The following is a 15,365-nucleotide window of genomic DNA, read 5'->3' on the forward strand; positions in this document are numbered from 1 at the left end:
TCTTTATCCAGTTTCCACCCCCATTTCATCTCTGGCCACTGACCTGAGGTGCGAGCCTGGACAGTGTTCCTGTAGCCACTGCCTCTGGCCCCTTGCCTTCACGTTCACACTGCCTCCCCCGTCCTCTGGAGTCACCCTCTGCAGCACGAGGTCCCCAGAGAAGAGCTATATTTTTGCTGTCATCTGTGGACAACCCCACCTCCCTCCCTCAGGTGACATTGTCGGGGACTTGGCACCGCTCTGCATGCAGAGTATGATGTCTGGTCAAGTCTTCTCAAAGATTCACCTTGTTGTCCTTGTTTTCAGCCCCTTAGTGCCCATCTTGAAAAAGAGCCCCAGTTACTGTCCCCACATCTGTGACTTTACACAGCCTCAAGCCTTTGGGCTCTTGGAGGTTGGGGCTATCAGCCAAAGCCCAGATACCCTGTCCCATCTTCACAGGGCTTTTCCAGGGGGTCTAAGTTCAAAGATTTGCTTCTGTGCACTGAGAAGAGGAAAATTCCAAAGAATGAAATCCTCCAATCAGATACCATCTCACGGGCCTGCTCTATACAAGCATATCAACTGGAATCATGGTTAACTTATTCTTTGAAAGTTTATTGTATGCCAGGTACACTATTCTAGGAGCTAAATGTATGTTTCCAGTTAAGCTAATATAATCCTTATGACTACTTAAATATGGATGCTACCATAGGAGCTGAGCCCAGGTCACCGTTAGTCAAGACTAGAGCAGGTTTCTAACCCTAGGGTCAGAGTCACAGCAGCCAGAGACACTACTCTGCCATCCAGCCTCTGGACAGTTAGTTGCTCCCTTTTGGTCCCAGGTTTGTGTGTGTGTGTGTGTGTGTGTGTGTGTGTGCGCGCGTGCGTGCGTGCACCTGCTGGGCCTAGGACTTGAACTCAGGGCACTTTTCCTGTATTTTTTTGCTCAAGACTAGTGCTCTACCACTTGATCCCCAGCTCCTCTTCTGGCTTTTTGGTGGTTAATTAGGGAGAAGAGTCTCATGGACTTTTCTGCCCAAGCTGGCTTTGAATCACAATTCTCAGGTCTCAGCCTTTGGAATCACTCAAATATTTTTAAAACCTTGTGAAATGAATGAAGCAGCTATTGTATTTAACCTGACAGTGTAATAGGTATCTCCTAACAGGTTCATTCACAACACAACTACAACAGTGAGAGAGAGAATGAGAGAGAGAGGGAGAGAAAAAATGCTATCAATATGCAAATGTGAAGTAATTTGCAATAAATATAACACAGAAAGCAATAGGACTGAAAAGCACAGAAATTGTGCCTTGGAGGATTTAACTGATAAATTAGACCTCAAAAAGCATTCACAGCTGGTGGGCAGGGGGAAACAGCAGAATTTAGAAGGATCATGGGGGACAGAGCCTCTCAGAAGGCAAGATGCACTAGAAGGAGACCTAGAGGTGATGAGCCTACCAATTACCACACCCTTGCATCTAGAATGTAAACTCCCGTTCTTTACATCTCAAAGGCAACAAGCTACCTTCACCTCCCCATGAGAGAGGTACAGATATTCCTGGGTTTTGAGACTTACACATCTCCCTTTCTCTCTCTTCCTGTCACCAAGACTTAACACATTGTCACCTCCCAATATCTCTCCAGCTTTTACTCCTCTGCTTCCAGCTCCCAGCCACTGACCTGAGGCTCCAGCCTGTAGCTCCGTGACAGCACCCCTTCCCCTGGCCTCCCCACTTTCACACTGCCTCTCCATCCTCCCCCTGTCACCACTGCCGTCGCCATAGATCTGGTCATGTCACAGCTCTAGCCCCGGGAGGTGATGGGAGATTAGGACGTGTCAGAAGAGCAGAACTGGGGTCCACTAACTCTCATGTCTAGCTGCCAGCTGATGTTCTTCATGCATGATCAGATCACCAAACACTATTATTCTTAGGTTCCCCTAAGACGGAGGAGTAGATGTGCCATTGTCCCTGTGAGGCTTTTCATGAAGCCATGTGGGGACTCTGACCCTTGTCGCCGAAGCAGATGGTGGAATGATCCATAGAAAAGGACTTGGCTGGTCAGGTTGTCCCAGATCTGGCTCCCTTTTCCCCTTCCATCTTCTGCCCTTAAAAAATTAAGTTTAAAATTGATCTGCTTACCTGGAATGTTCCCATTGGCAGTAAGGTTTCTATGGGGGGGGGGGGCGGCATGAACTCTGGCCTTGCATTCTTGCTGGCTTTTTTATCCAAGCTCTCATTCTACCAATTGAGTCATACCTCAATTTCTAGCTTTCTGCTGGTTAATTAGACATAAGAATCTCACAGATCAGATAAATAGGAGAGAGAGCGGAAGAGAGAGAGAGAGAGAGAGAGAGAGAGAGAGAGAGAGCCAGTCTCACAGACCTTCCTGCCTGGGCTGGCTTGGGACTGCAATCTTCATATCTCAGCTTCTTGAGTAGCTGGGGTTATAGATGGAGCTACCAGCACCCAGCACTATCTTCTCTAATATGCTGATGAGGAGAGGAAAGGATGACCCATCCCTTTCTGCAGAAGACTAAGGAATAGCCATTATTTTTCTTCTTAATTTCAAGTGCTGGATACCCCTTGTACACAGCCAGGCAGGCCTAGCAGGCTGCAGGAGCAGTGCCCCCTTTCCCAAATACAATGTCTCACGCCCAAGGGCCTTTTTCCTGTATTGTCAGGCTTCCCTTCTACCAGTGAAGCAAGCCCTTTGGGTCCTCTCTTTCCTCACCTCTCAACACCTTCCAACCATCTTCTACCTGGTGTGGTAGCCATTGCTAGCTACACTCCCTAAAGCAAAATATGAATCCTGAAACAGGGGAGAGCCAAAGGGCTATCATGGGCCCAGCCTCAACATAGAAAACATCAGACCCAACCAGGCTCTTGATATGAGGAAGGTTCATTTCCACTGGTGAACCTGTGATACACACCAAAACCATGAGTGTCTATGTCCCAGTACTGGCTTATAGAAAACCATTTTTGGGGATAGAGAGCTAGTTGGAGTTGAGGATGGGATCTTTAAACTCTAGCATTAAGAATGTATACACAGGCCTATAATCCTAGCTACACAGAAGGCTAAGATCTGAGGATCTTGGTTCTAATCCAACCCCAGGTAGGACTGTCCATGAGATTTTTACTTCCAATTAATCACCAAAAAGCTGGAAGTGGAGCTGTGGCTCAAGAGCACTAGCTTTGAGGGAAAAAAAAGCTCAGGGATGGTGCCCAAGCCCTGAGTTCAAGCCCCAGGATTGCTGGTCCAGGAAAGTATACATACAAGTTAAAATTCTATAAACTACTATATAAAGAATATTCTAGAAGGGCTTCTAGTGTCTGTTTACTCTCTTCGTAGTAAACTGATCACAGCTAAGTTAGCCTTATTTTCTTTTTAGTTCCCTGAAGAAATAGTGATTACTGAAACTCTCTGAAGCATGGATTCTAAGATTTTACCTTAGCCCCTTGGCTAAGGTACTTCCAGCTCCAAGCAGGAATGTTTGCTTTTATAGTTCAAGTGTGTCTCAAACATATAAATGTCTTTATTTTCTGTTTCTATGCTTTTGTGATGATGAGGAAATTGCCCTGAATAATAGAAACTGAGGTTTCTATTTTCTTAACATCATTACCTCTGATGCACGAATTTTTCCTTGCCTTTAGAAGAGTTACAAGATCTTGATGGACACAATGGGTGGTAATTTTAGCAATGATCTTTTTTTTTATTTTACTGAAAGGAAAAATAACTCTCTTGAGTAAAATAGCATTTAGAAGTTGCATCAAAGCATAACAACTACAGTACCAAATTCCCAAGGTGAGAACATAAAAGAACAGCCATATGGTTTCCTTAGCCCGCTAGCTGTGAAGGCTTTGCACAGAGCAAGTTCAAATCCTGTGGAACAAATCCTAAGCATCACACCCATCCCTACCTACTTCAAGACCCACAATGCCCAAAGGTAGAGTCTATGGGAACATCGCTTATTACAATGCTCACATTTCACATGCTTTCCGCTGTTCCTGAAGCCACCATGATCTTACTTGACCCTCACACTACCTTGTAGGTAGTGGATATCTTTTCAGGTAGCTGAAACAATTGTTGCTCAGTAAGCCCACATGGTCCTCTCCACTCAGACCTGGCAGAGGTATGGGCTGGACAGAGCCCAATGTCAAGTTCAACAGCCCAAGTCTGTAGTTTCTATTTTACCATGGCTACCTTAATGGGATCTGACCCCTAAACTTCCAAAGCAGAAACGAATAGCTTGAAGAGTAGTTACATTGGAAATTAGGAAACAACTGTTTCTCTCTCTCTCTCTCTCTCTCTCTTCCCCATACATATATATATATATACATATATATTAGATATGTACTTGTATATACATTCTAGAATGGTACATAAATGTCCACATAAATATTTGTGTATATGTATATGTAAATATATACAAATACATATACACATATATAACATACATAAATACACAGATGCTTAAAAGCTCCATGAGGAGAAGGAGTTTGATTCAATTCCATTTGAATTAATGCAAGTTAATGAAGCTTAATTCCTGTCCACAGGACACTCCTGAGGTGGGTTTGGTGGTCTCTCTGAGACACAGCTACAGTGCTGAGGAGAACCCATAGGTGTGGCATTTCCTAGGGTCTCAAAGGCACAGTGGTACATCCTAGGGACAGAGGCCGGAGGCCAGAGTTGGAGGCTAGACCCAGCGGAGTGAGTGGGACCCATCTCAAAAGCGAGATACAAGAGAGTGAAGGAAGGGGAGGCATTGTCCAAAAAGAAGTGTACTCATTACCTGAAACTGTCATCCCTCTGTACATCACCTTTATAATAACAATGAAAGATTTAAAAATACAAAAACAAGAACACAAGGGCTGGGGGATGGCTCAAGTAGTAGAGATTTTGCCCGGCATGTGCAAACCCTAGATTCAGTCCCTAGTACACTCCCCTAAAAAAGAAAAACAGACAGAAGGGGAGAGGGAAGAGGTTAGAGAGAAGATGGAAAGGAAGTAAGCAAAGAGAGAGGAGAGGAGAAAGGAGGGACGGGCAGGGCCAAAAGGAGGGAAGGAAGGAGGTGGGGAGGAGAGGAGAGAAGAGGGGAGGAGAAAGCAATCTCCCACATTGATAGGATTAGTTAAGAGCATGTGGGTTGGGAAATGCCCCCTCCCCAGGGAACTCTAGTGACTGCTGACTTTGAGGTCCCCAGCCCATGTCTCTTAAGCCACACAGACACGGAGCCCAGGATCATCCAGCAAATCCAAAGCCCCAAAGCGGGCCAGCCAGGGTGTGGGTGTGAGTCTGGCTGGCTCCCTCCAGGGTCAGCTGGGCTCTCTGGGCCAGGGCTTCAGCAGGCCCAGGTTCTTGGGCCCCCTGAGCTCCATGTGCCTTCCCCTGCTCCTGCCGGCAGGTCAGCATCACCGTGATCGAGGCTCGGCAGCTGGTGGGCTTGAACATGGACCCCGTTGTGTGTGTGGAGGTGGGCGATGACAAGAAGTACACATCCATGAAGGAATCTACCAACTGCCCCTACTACAATGAGGTCAGTGGTTCTGTGGCTGCCGGGGGAGGGGCGTCCTGATACATGGCAGGGCTGAGCCGGGCCTACCCAGCAGCCCAGCAACAGCAACAGCAGCTAAGATTCAAGCAGCACGAGCGAGGACTGACCAGCCAACGAGCCCTAACCCACTCAGGCACTCTCTAAGCAGCAGGTGCATCAGCACCACCAGAGCTTATCACTGCTTGCATGGGGCCATGGGGACTCCTGGAGGAGGACCTTGCTGGCTGGGTGCTCACCCTCGCTGCATGGCTGCCCCCTTGGTCATTTGAACCTCTCTGGGATTTCCCTCCAGAGCATGGCCTTGACTTGGGGTATAGGAAAGAAAATGACAGGTGCCTACCCCTGATCTTCCCAGCCACTTGAGGCCATGTGGTGGGTGAGGGACCTCTGAGCCTTTCTGGTGTATGCCCTCATTCTACAAAAGGGAGGATCAAGGCTTTAGTGTGTGAGCCAGGCCCAGACCACCATCCAGCCCTGAGCCCCGCCCCCTCCAGAGCAGCATGGCCTCCTGAACCTCATTATGTCCAGTCTGGGGAGAGCACCAGTCCATTGATGACTGAGATGGGGCCTGGAGTCCTTCCTGGAGGAAGTGGGAGTTTCCAGGCAGTGAGGGGTTCTGAGCTGGCCCAGATGACACATCTGTGTCCTGTGTCTTCAAGTGTAAGGAAGGCAAGAGCCACCCCGAACAACTGTGCGGGACAGGAAGAAAACCTGAGCACCTTCTATTCTTCAGCCTGAGCCTGAACTCGTGTGTGTGTGTGTGTGTGTGTGTGAGAGAGAGAGAGAGAGAGAGAGAGAGAGAGACAGAGAGAGAGAGAGAGAGAGAGAGAGAGAGACTGCAGAGTGGCCCCAATCTCCCAGGCCCCAGGACCTTTGCTCAGGATGGTGGAATCAGAACATTCAAGCTGGATGTGTCCTGACGTCAGGACAGCCTAACTGGAAAAGCCTCTGGCCTAGATAAGAGTCCACATTCCTCCTGATGGCGATGGAGACCTTGCTGGACCTCCATGGTCATTTGATAGTGGTGAAGCCTTGTTTGGCTAGCTCAAGGGCTCACCTTGTACCAGGCCCCCACACCTTATGTTTCATTCAAATCACTTCCTTCTTCCAAGGTGCAGAGCAGCTTGCCAGTTCTGTGGCTCCCCAGCAAACTCCTACACATGCTTCAGGGCCCTTGCCATGGAGCCGCCTTCCCTGCCCTCACTGGGTCAGAGGTCAGCATGCTCTGCAGGATATTTTCTCTGTCCCCCTGGTGGAACAGGGGTGCCATTGCATTGCTGTGGCAGCTCAGAGCCAGGCAAGCATTTGTCAGGCTCAGGAACATTCTGCTGCATGGATTCTCTGTGTATTAGCTGAGATTGTAGTATAAGGGGCAGCAGAGGGACTGCAGTGTGCGGACAAGGGCATGTCCTCCTGGTCTCAGCCAGAAACCATTTCCATTCTTCCTTCCCTAGCTTCCTCCCTCCCTCCCTCCCTCCTTCCTTCTTTCCTTCCTCTCTTTTTTGTTTTCTTCCTTCCTTCCTTTCTTTTTCTTGTGATATAGCTTAGTTTCAAACTCTATCCTCCTGCCTCAGCCTCCTGAGTGCTGGAATTATAGACATGTGTCACCACACCTAGCGTAGAAACTATTTTCTCTACTTCTACCCCTCTTTGGACCATCTTCGATTTCGGCCCGGCGATGTCTGTGTTCTTTCTCAGTGATCTAAGTAGGTCTGATTGTGTGTCTGTTTGTTCCTTTCCTAGCTAGGGTTTCTTGAACTCAGCGCTCTGGTGTTTCATTGGCTGATGCTGGGGGTGGTCCAGCACACTGTAGGAGGCGGAGCCGCTTCCCTGGCTTCTACCCACGAGATGCCAAGAGCAAGCCCCTAAATTGGAGCAACTGCAAACATTTCCAGCTGTTGCCATAGGTCCCCTGGGAGTTCAATTTATCCCCAGTTGAGAACACATCTCTACACTGTCTTGCTGGGATTCTTCCCATTCCCAAGACCAGGGCCCTCTTTCTTTCCCTTCTCTGCCTCTTCAGTGAACGATACCCTCCTTGTTATGGATATATATATATATATATATATATATATGTATGTATGTATATATGTTGCTTCTGGAGAATTCTCTGAGCTGTAGGCACTTTCCTTTGGCTCCACTAAAGCATCAGAAGGAGATGGAAATGATTGGCATGGCAGATTTCTGAGCAATGCTAACAAGGAGTCGTGCTCAGGACATTCAAGGACTGTGGCTCCCGCTGGGCCGGACCCAGCCACTTCCTTGTTGTGGGGCTGACCCAACTCTGTGACGCTGGTCTGAGGCCTGGCCTGCCTGACTCCGTGTTGGCTGTGAAGGGAATCTCATGGCCTTTCCCTCCCAGAACAACACGGCTGCGCCTGGGTCTTCCGGGCCATCCTGAGAACACAGCCCTTCCCCCTGTCTAATGTCCGCCTCTCCCCTTTGCCTCTGCCCTTTCTCCTTCTGTGCCCCAAAGATCTGGCATTGCCCCATCTACCAACACCCCAACTCTCTCCTTGCTTTTCTTCTGGCTCCTTCTTTATCTACATGGTCTGTAAGCCCAGCCAGGACAACCCAGGAGGCTCAAGGCCAGCAGCCAGAAGTCTCCCTTGTCCGTCAGCCAAGGCCAGCGCCATTCCTCTGTGTCTCTTCTGTCCTGTGTTCACAGTGAGCACAGGAGCCTCTCTCTTCCCTCCTCCCAGTCCCACCTCAGTCTCTACAGCTGCCCCCCCCCCCGACAGCACGTCTGCCACCTGGCTCTGAAGACAACGTCCACTGTCATCCTCTGCCTTCATTGCCAGATCCCCCATTCCTTCATCCACTCCTCTTCCCTGGCGTCACTCGCGCTGTCCCCTTATGCCTTGCTTCACCAGCAACTCTGCCTCGGCCTCCCTGCTGGGGATCACTGTCCTCCTCCTTGCCGCTCCCTGGAGCCCCCTCGTGCACACTGACCTCAGGCATCTCCTCCTTTCCAAGGCTTCAGCCACTGCTATGTGCTGGTGATCCCCAAACCTAGACCTAAGTGGTGCACCACCCACAGCCAGCACCCCCTGGACCTCCCCCTGCTGTGCGCCCCACCAGTTAACCTTTGAGAGCCTTTACCATGTGCACACTTGGACAACGTGACCAGGTTCACTCACGTCAGCCGAACAGCTTCACTTACAGTCCCCAAGGGAAGTCCCTGGAGTCCTGACATCAGGAATCCCTCAGCTCAGGGATAAACTGAGGCTCGAGAAAGGAAGTGATGAAAAAAGAAAGGAAAAGGAAAGAAGTGGTGGAGCCAACAGTACCAGCCGGATGTGGCTGCCTGGGAAAGCCCGTGCCTCTACCCACCATGCCTCAGTGTGAGGGTCCCACAGCCAGAAACCCATGCCCTTGGGATGCCAGCCCGAAGCTCTTTGGCAGTATTTCCCTCTTTTCCCCACCTACATGTTGACTGAAGCAAAGGCCCCTCTGCTCACTCACCATACCCTTACCTCCAGGCCCTGTACCCGGCCAGGGGACGGGGATGGGGACCAAAGCAGCACAAAGCAGCTCAGAGCACAAAAGACCAGTCACACGACATTTTAATTTTACAGTCAAATACATCCCCTTAATGCTCACACTACACCCATAGTTCATCCATTCTATTTTACCTTTTTTTCATTACCGTTTTGTGCCAGTACTAGGGCTTGAACTCAGGGCCAGTGTGATGTCCCTTAACTTTTTTACTCAAGGCTGGCACTTTGCCACGTAAGCCACAGCTCCACCTCTAGCTTTGCAGTGATTCATTGGAGATAAGAGTCTAATAGACTTTCTTCTCCCCATCCAGGCTTCTGAGATCTTCAGATCTCAACCTGCTGAGTAGCTAGGGTTACAGACATGAGCCACCAGTGCCTAGATTGTTTTACCTTTTAATACCTTTGAGATTGGCAGCATTGTGGTTTAGTGGTGATGTTTATGTGGCCCTCAAACCACAGTATATCTCACAGTCAATGGCATTCTCCATTTGCTGGCATACATTTTAGTATCTCTTCAGCACCTACCTCAAATATCTCTTCAGTACTTCAAACAAGCACTCAGGAAGCCAGGTATGGGTGGCTCATGCCTGTAATCCTAGCTACTCAGGAGACTGAGATCTGAAGATCTCAAGTTTGAAACCAGCCCAAGCAGACAAATCCAACCAACCAGCAAAACACCATCAGTGGAGGTAAGGCTCAAGTGGTAGAGCTCCATCCTTGAGCAAAAAAGCCAAGTAAGAATGTGAGGCCCTGAGTTCAAGCCTCAAAACAAACACATGTGCGTGCGCGCACATACACACACACATACACACACACACACACACACACACACACACACGAGCTTAAGAAACCAGTATTCAGACAACAGAATGTGTTACTCAAGGCCATCTAGTTAGACAGCCCCAGGCTCCCCGCTTCTCCGCCAAGGCCCATCTGAGCGTAGCACTTGGGTGTAGACCACTCCATCCAGTGTGCAGATGGCCCAGCTTTGGGGACAGGGCCCTGCCTCCCCTACCCTGAGTGGAGTCACTCAGAACCTTTTGGATTACCACTGCTGCTCATCGGCCCCCTGAGACTCAGAGGACACGGCTGGGGTGCAGACAGGCACTGCCAGGAGGGAGGGGCCTGGCACTGCCCACCGGTGACAGCAGCCTGGACCCTCCCCTCCTCCAGTACTTTGTCTTCGACTTCCACGTCTCTCCTGACGTCATGTTCGACAAGATCATCAAGATCTCGGTGAGTGAGGAGCGGCCCTGGAGCCACTCACTTCAGCTGCACCGTGTGCGAACTTGAAGGGTGCCCCCAACTCTGGCACCACAAAAAGGGCAGCTCTCAGCCTGGGCACATGACTGAGGAAAGAAGGCGCAGGCTGGGTTTCAGTTCCTCTCTGGCCCTCTTAGCCAAGTGCCCCTGAAAAAACCAACAACCCGCTCACCTATGCATGGCAGCTAGTAAAACAACAGGCTGGAGAGGCAGACCCGGGCCTCAGTAAGGCAATCCTCCCCTGCCAAACGCCTTCCTGCTTCACACTGAAGTGTGAGCTCCCCTCTTATACCCCCCTCCCTACCCCCACCCCACCCCTGCCATGGAAGGCCTTGTCTCTACCCAGCCTGATTGGTGACTGTATTTCTATCCGTCAGGTGATCCACTCCAAGAATCTGCTACGCAGCGGCACCCTGGTGGGCTCCTTTAAAATGGATGTGGGGACCGTGTACTCCCAGCCTGGTAAGTAACTGTGCATGGGCTGGTTAGCCAGTGGGTCAAGGACTCAGGGAGCTGGCCCCCAAGCTTCCCACCCAAGCTTCCCAACCTAGGCTCCGCTGGTGACAACCACAGATGCAAGCGGTGCCCGTTGATACATAGCTGGGGCTGTGTAGAGGAGGCAAGATCTAGCCATGGGTACAGGAGCACTGGACACCGGATCTGGTGGGCAATCATTTGTTCACAGGGCAGAAACTCCATATAGATTGGAGGTGACTCTCCATTGCTCATGGCAGGCTGGTGGGTCGGCCACCTACTGTATGCCAGATGGGATTACTTGCATTTAGACTGACGTGAGCCAGGCCTGACCTCACAGCCCAGGAGTGGCTGTTGCCACTAGGCCCTAGGCCTACTTCCTCTCTGACACTGTGTTGTGCTCCTCCAGGACTGGTACCTGCGGAGCAAGAAGAGCCCCTGCCACTCTTCTAGAAACCCACCATCCCCCTTTGGCCATTGAGGGGCTCAAGGCTCAGACACAGGACCCCAGTCACCAGCTGGTCAGGAGACACACTGGGCCACTTGCTCCAGATACCCCATGATGTCACACTGTCCGATCCAAATATGGTCATGAGTCAGTGTACCACCTCTGAGGGACTCTGCTGGACTGTATACACACAAGGCCCCCTGATGAGCAGAGTGTGGGGCCATGGCTGACTGGCAGCTCCATAGGTACCTTATTATGTGGAGCTGGTGACAGTGCCCCAATGGGTGGCCTGGAGGGCTTGTCACCACACGGCCAAGCTGGGGAGACCTTGGCTCTGAAATGATGATGCTTCTGCTCAAAATATAGTACTGGCCCCATTAGGCCCATAGATAATGACAATCATTTCCTCCCAATTGTCACATTTGATTGTCATAAAGAAAGCAGAGAGATAAGCAGCCACATCCTCCCCATCTTACAGATGAGCTCCTAGAGGCTGAGAGATGGAGGGGTTCAGAGGAGCCTCTGAAATGTAGGCAGAACCTCTGGTGCTTGGTTGTGGTTCAGCTACAACTCAGGTCACGGCGTTTGAGTCCAACACAAAGCATGGAAGCATCAACATCTAGTCTAGCTGAGCACCGATGGCTCACACTTGTAATCTTAGCTATTCAGGAGCCCAGGCAGGAAAGTTCAGGAGACTCTTATCTGCAATTAACCACCAAAAAACCGGAAGTGGCGCTGTGGCTCAAGTGGTAGAGTGCTTGCCTTGAGCTGAAGAGCTCAGGGACAGTGCCCAGGCCCAGAGTTCAAGCCCCATGACCAACAAACAACAACAACAACAAAACCATCTAGTCCAATCCCTCTTAAGATGGAGAGGCCCAGGGAGCACAGCCCCCCTGACCATTTAGGGTCACAGGGAACTTGTTAGAGCCAGTCTGCCACCATGTTGCATTCCAGGAAGTATGCACAGATGCGGGTGCATGGTTCAGAATGTCACTGGCATCCCTGAGAACCATCACATCCCAGAGCCCAGATTTTGCAAGCCTAAGACCTGGGGCCAAGAGGAAGTTGGGGGTGGAGAAAGAGACTATGGGGAGTTTAGTGTGCCTCTCTGGGCTCCTGGGTGGCAGAATCCTGGTGCGGAACTGCAGGCATGCTGCCACAACCAATCGAACCTCCCAACCCACGCAAATGTCATCATTGCCATTTCACAGTAGAGAAACGGAGGCTCACTGAACTTAAAGAACTACTCCAAGGACACAGAGGGAGTAAGTGGGTCCCAAACTCAGTTCAGACCCATGTGAAGCTGAAGTTGCACAGCCCATCCCTTTAACTGAGGCACTAGGTCTTCTCTCTCATGGCCTCTAGTTCAATTTGGCCTTCATGAGTCTCTCGTCCCTTCCCACACCAGGGTGTTATTGGATGGATACTTCCAGGCACCCAAGACTCCTGGGGGTTGCTGGGAAGTTTTGGGTGGTGACAGGACTTGGTGGAAGTAAGAGATGTCCCAGGAGTTGTGGGCCACAGCCCGTCCACCCACTGTCAGGACTTGTAATGCTCTGAGAAGCAACTGTAAAACACAGTTTGCTCGCTGCTGCCCTCTGCTGGCAGCAGGCTTGTTGTGTTGTTCTTGCCTCTGTTCTGAGATCACACTCAGAAGCATCAGACCAGTGTGCATGCTACACAGGGACCCCTCAGCAGTATTCTTGGTGGTAACTAGCCTCTGCTTAGACCTCACAGTAGTGAGATGTCCACCACCCTCTATTTATTTTATTTCTATTGTATTGGATTTTATTGTATTGGATTTGAACTTCGGAACTGAACTCTCACTTAGTTTTCATGAAGTCTGGTGCTATACCTCTTGAGCCATACTTCTACTTCTGGCTTTTTTATTTTTGCTACTTAATATAAGAATCTCTCAAATTTGTCTGCCAGGATAGCTTTAAACGGCAATTCTCAGATCTTAGCTTCCTGGGAATCTGAGAAAATTGGTGTGAGCCAGTGAGCCACAAGCACCCAGCATCTCAATTTTATTTATTTATTTATTTATTTTTATTTATTTATTGTCGGTCATGGGCCTTGAACTCTAGGCCTGGATGCTGTCCCTGAGATCTTTAGCTCAAGGCTAGCACTTTACCACTCTGAGCCACAACACCACTTCTGGTTTTCTGCTAGCTAATTGGAGATAGACTTTCCCGCCCTAGCTGGCTTTGAACCACAATCCCCAAATCTCAGCCTCCTGAATAGCTAGGATTACAAGGCGTAAACCACCAGTGCTGGGCTTCAATTTTTTTTAATGGTATACATATTTTTTAAACAGGACAGGGCTGGGGCACGACTAAAGCACTTGCCTAGCAAACACAGGCCCTGAGTTTAAACTCAAGACTGAGTGGGGAGATAACCAAAAAAAGGAAATATGTAAAACAAAATTGAAGGTGGGGATATAAGGCCCCAAGAGGCCAGGACTGACTGTTTTAAGACAGTCTGGGAAGGCGGCATGGAAGAGAAGACCTTTGGGAAAAATGACTAGAAGTCATCAGCTGACAGGGAGAGAAGAGGAAGCATTTTCAGCTCACAGGGCAGTAGACACACAGCCTGGCAGTAAAATGCACAGCACAAGGTCAGAAAAGAATGAGTGCAACAAAAGAAAAGAAAAGAATGAGTGCTTTTACCTGTGGATCACTGGAGTAGGGGAGTAAGATGAGGCAGAAAAATAGAAGAAGCTCCCTGTGAGGCCTTTGACCTTTTATCCCAAGGCACCAGAGCTCAGTGGGGTGGAGGAGGCAGCTCTGAGGGGCAGCCTCCACTTAAGAAGGCTCTATCTGGCACTGGGTGGACCTGGCTAGAGAGATGACCACAGGAGAGGCTGTAGGCCAAGAAACCAATTAGGAAGCTTGTTGATTTGAAGTCATATAACACACTTGAATGTGAAACGGGGCAGGGCCTTGTCCAGCTGCTTGCTTGGCTACAGAGGCCCTCGATCTCCCTGTGACCCCTGGCCCAGTCATGGGTAGGTAGCTTCTGGTCTCAGGTGCCTGGCAGCTTGGGCTCTATAGGCCTAAAAGCTGCTCAGGAGCAGAGAGCCACAGGAGGAGGGTATTGGGTGCAGTGCCTCTTTTGGCCATTGCAGAACACCAGTTCCATCACAAGTGGGCCATCCTGTCAGACCCGGATGACATCTCCGCCGGGCTGAAGGGCTATGTGAAATGTGATGTCGCCGTGGTGGGCAAGGGAGACAACATCAAGACACCCCACAAGGCCAATGAGACAGAGGAGGATGACATTGAGGGGTGAGTCCCCTATGTCACCCAGACTCTACAGGCTTCCTCTTAGCCCTTTCTTTCCCTAAAGGAAGCTCCTGACATTGCCCGGACCTGGACATCTTACCATCTTGCCATCCATCCCCCCCCCCCCCCCCCGCCCTCACCAGCCCTCACAGCCCTGCTCTCCAGGGCTTGATGGAAGTTGGCTAACAATGAGCACTTGCTTAGAATGCACGAGGCCCTGGGTTCAACCTCTCCTAGTACTGGCAGGTAGAGGAGGGTGATAGCATTTGACATCTAGACTTCTGATTCTGGGGAAGCTGGTAGGAAGAGGAGGTGCTGGCAGAGCAGCATCCAGGAGCCAGGAAAGGGATCTTGGCTAGTTGTGAGGCTGCGAGACTGATAATAATACTGTGACTGGTAGATCACGCTAGATTACAAAGCATTCATATGCTGTAACCTATCTGAGCCTATTTTCTGGCCTTGCTGGAAGGTGAATATTGTAACTATCCAAGCTTGGGGGAATGAGGAGTCCTGCCCAGCAACCCACAAGAGGCTCCAGCATCCTTCACAGATTGTGCCAGGCCCAGGGTTGTGCTAGATACTAGGATAAGGTGAGGGTCCTGGACCAGTCCACCTGTCCACCATGGCGCTGGACGGCTGTACTGGCAGGAACTTGCTGCTCCCTGAGGGGGTGCCCGCAGAGCGTCAGTGGGCCCGGTTCTATGTGAAAATCTACCGTGCGGAGGGGCTGCCCCGAATGAACACAAGCCTCATGGCCAACGTGAAGAAAGCTTTCATTGGCGAGAACAAGGACCTTGTGGACCCCTACGTGCAGGTCTTTTTCGCTGGCCAGAAGGTACTAGAGTGTGAGATGCAGGAG

At 50.2% G+C, this 15,365-nt stretch overlaps 1 protein-coding gene across 4 annotated transcripts in view; it reads left to right on the forward strand.

Moving 5' to 3' along the window:
• Positions 1 to 15,365, forward strand: part of Otof (otoferlin) — an 86,458-nt gene that overhangs the window by 50,756 nt on the left and 20,337 nt on the right. For all 4 annotated transcript variants that reach the window (XM_013013556.1, XM_013013558.1, XM_013013559.1 and 1 more), the window contains 5 exons: positions 5,388 to 5,519; positions 10,211 to 10,273; positions 10,678 to 10,762; positions 14,350 to 14,509; positions 15,155 to 15,341. In XM_013013556.1, the coding sequence (XP_012869010.1) occupies positions 5,388 to 5,519; positions 10,211 to 10,273; positions 10,678 to 10,762; positions 14,350 to 14,509; positions 15,155 to 15,341 (627 nt within the window). The remainder of the gene's footprint in view (positions 1 to 5,387; positions 5,520 to 10,210; positions 10,274 to 10,677; positions 10,763 to 14,349; positions 14,510 to 15,154; positions 15,342 to 15,365) is intronic.

The sequence above is a fragment of the Dipodomys ordii genome, unplaced genomic scaffold, assembly GCF_000151885.1.
Source record: "Dipodomys ordii isolate 6190 unplaced genomic scaffold, Dord_2.0 Scaffold20, whole genome shotgun sequence".
Classification (NCBI taxonomy): Eukaryota; Metazoa; Chordata; class Mammalia; order Rodentia; family Heteromyidae; genus Dipodomys; species Dipodomys ordii.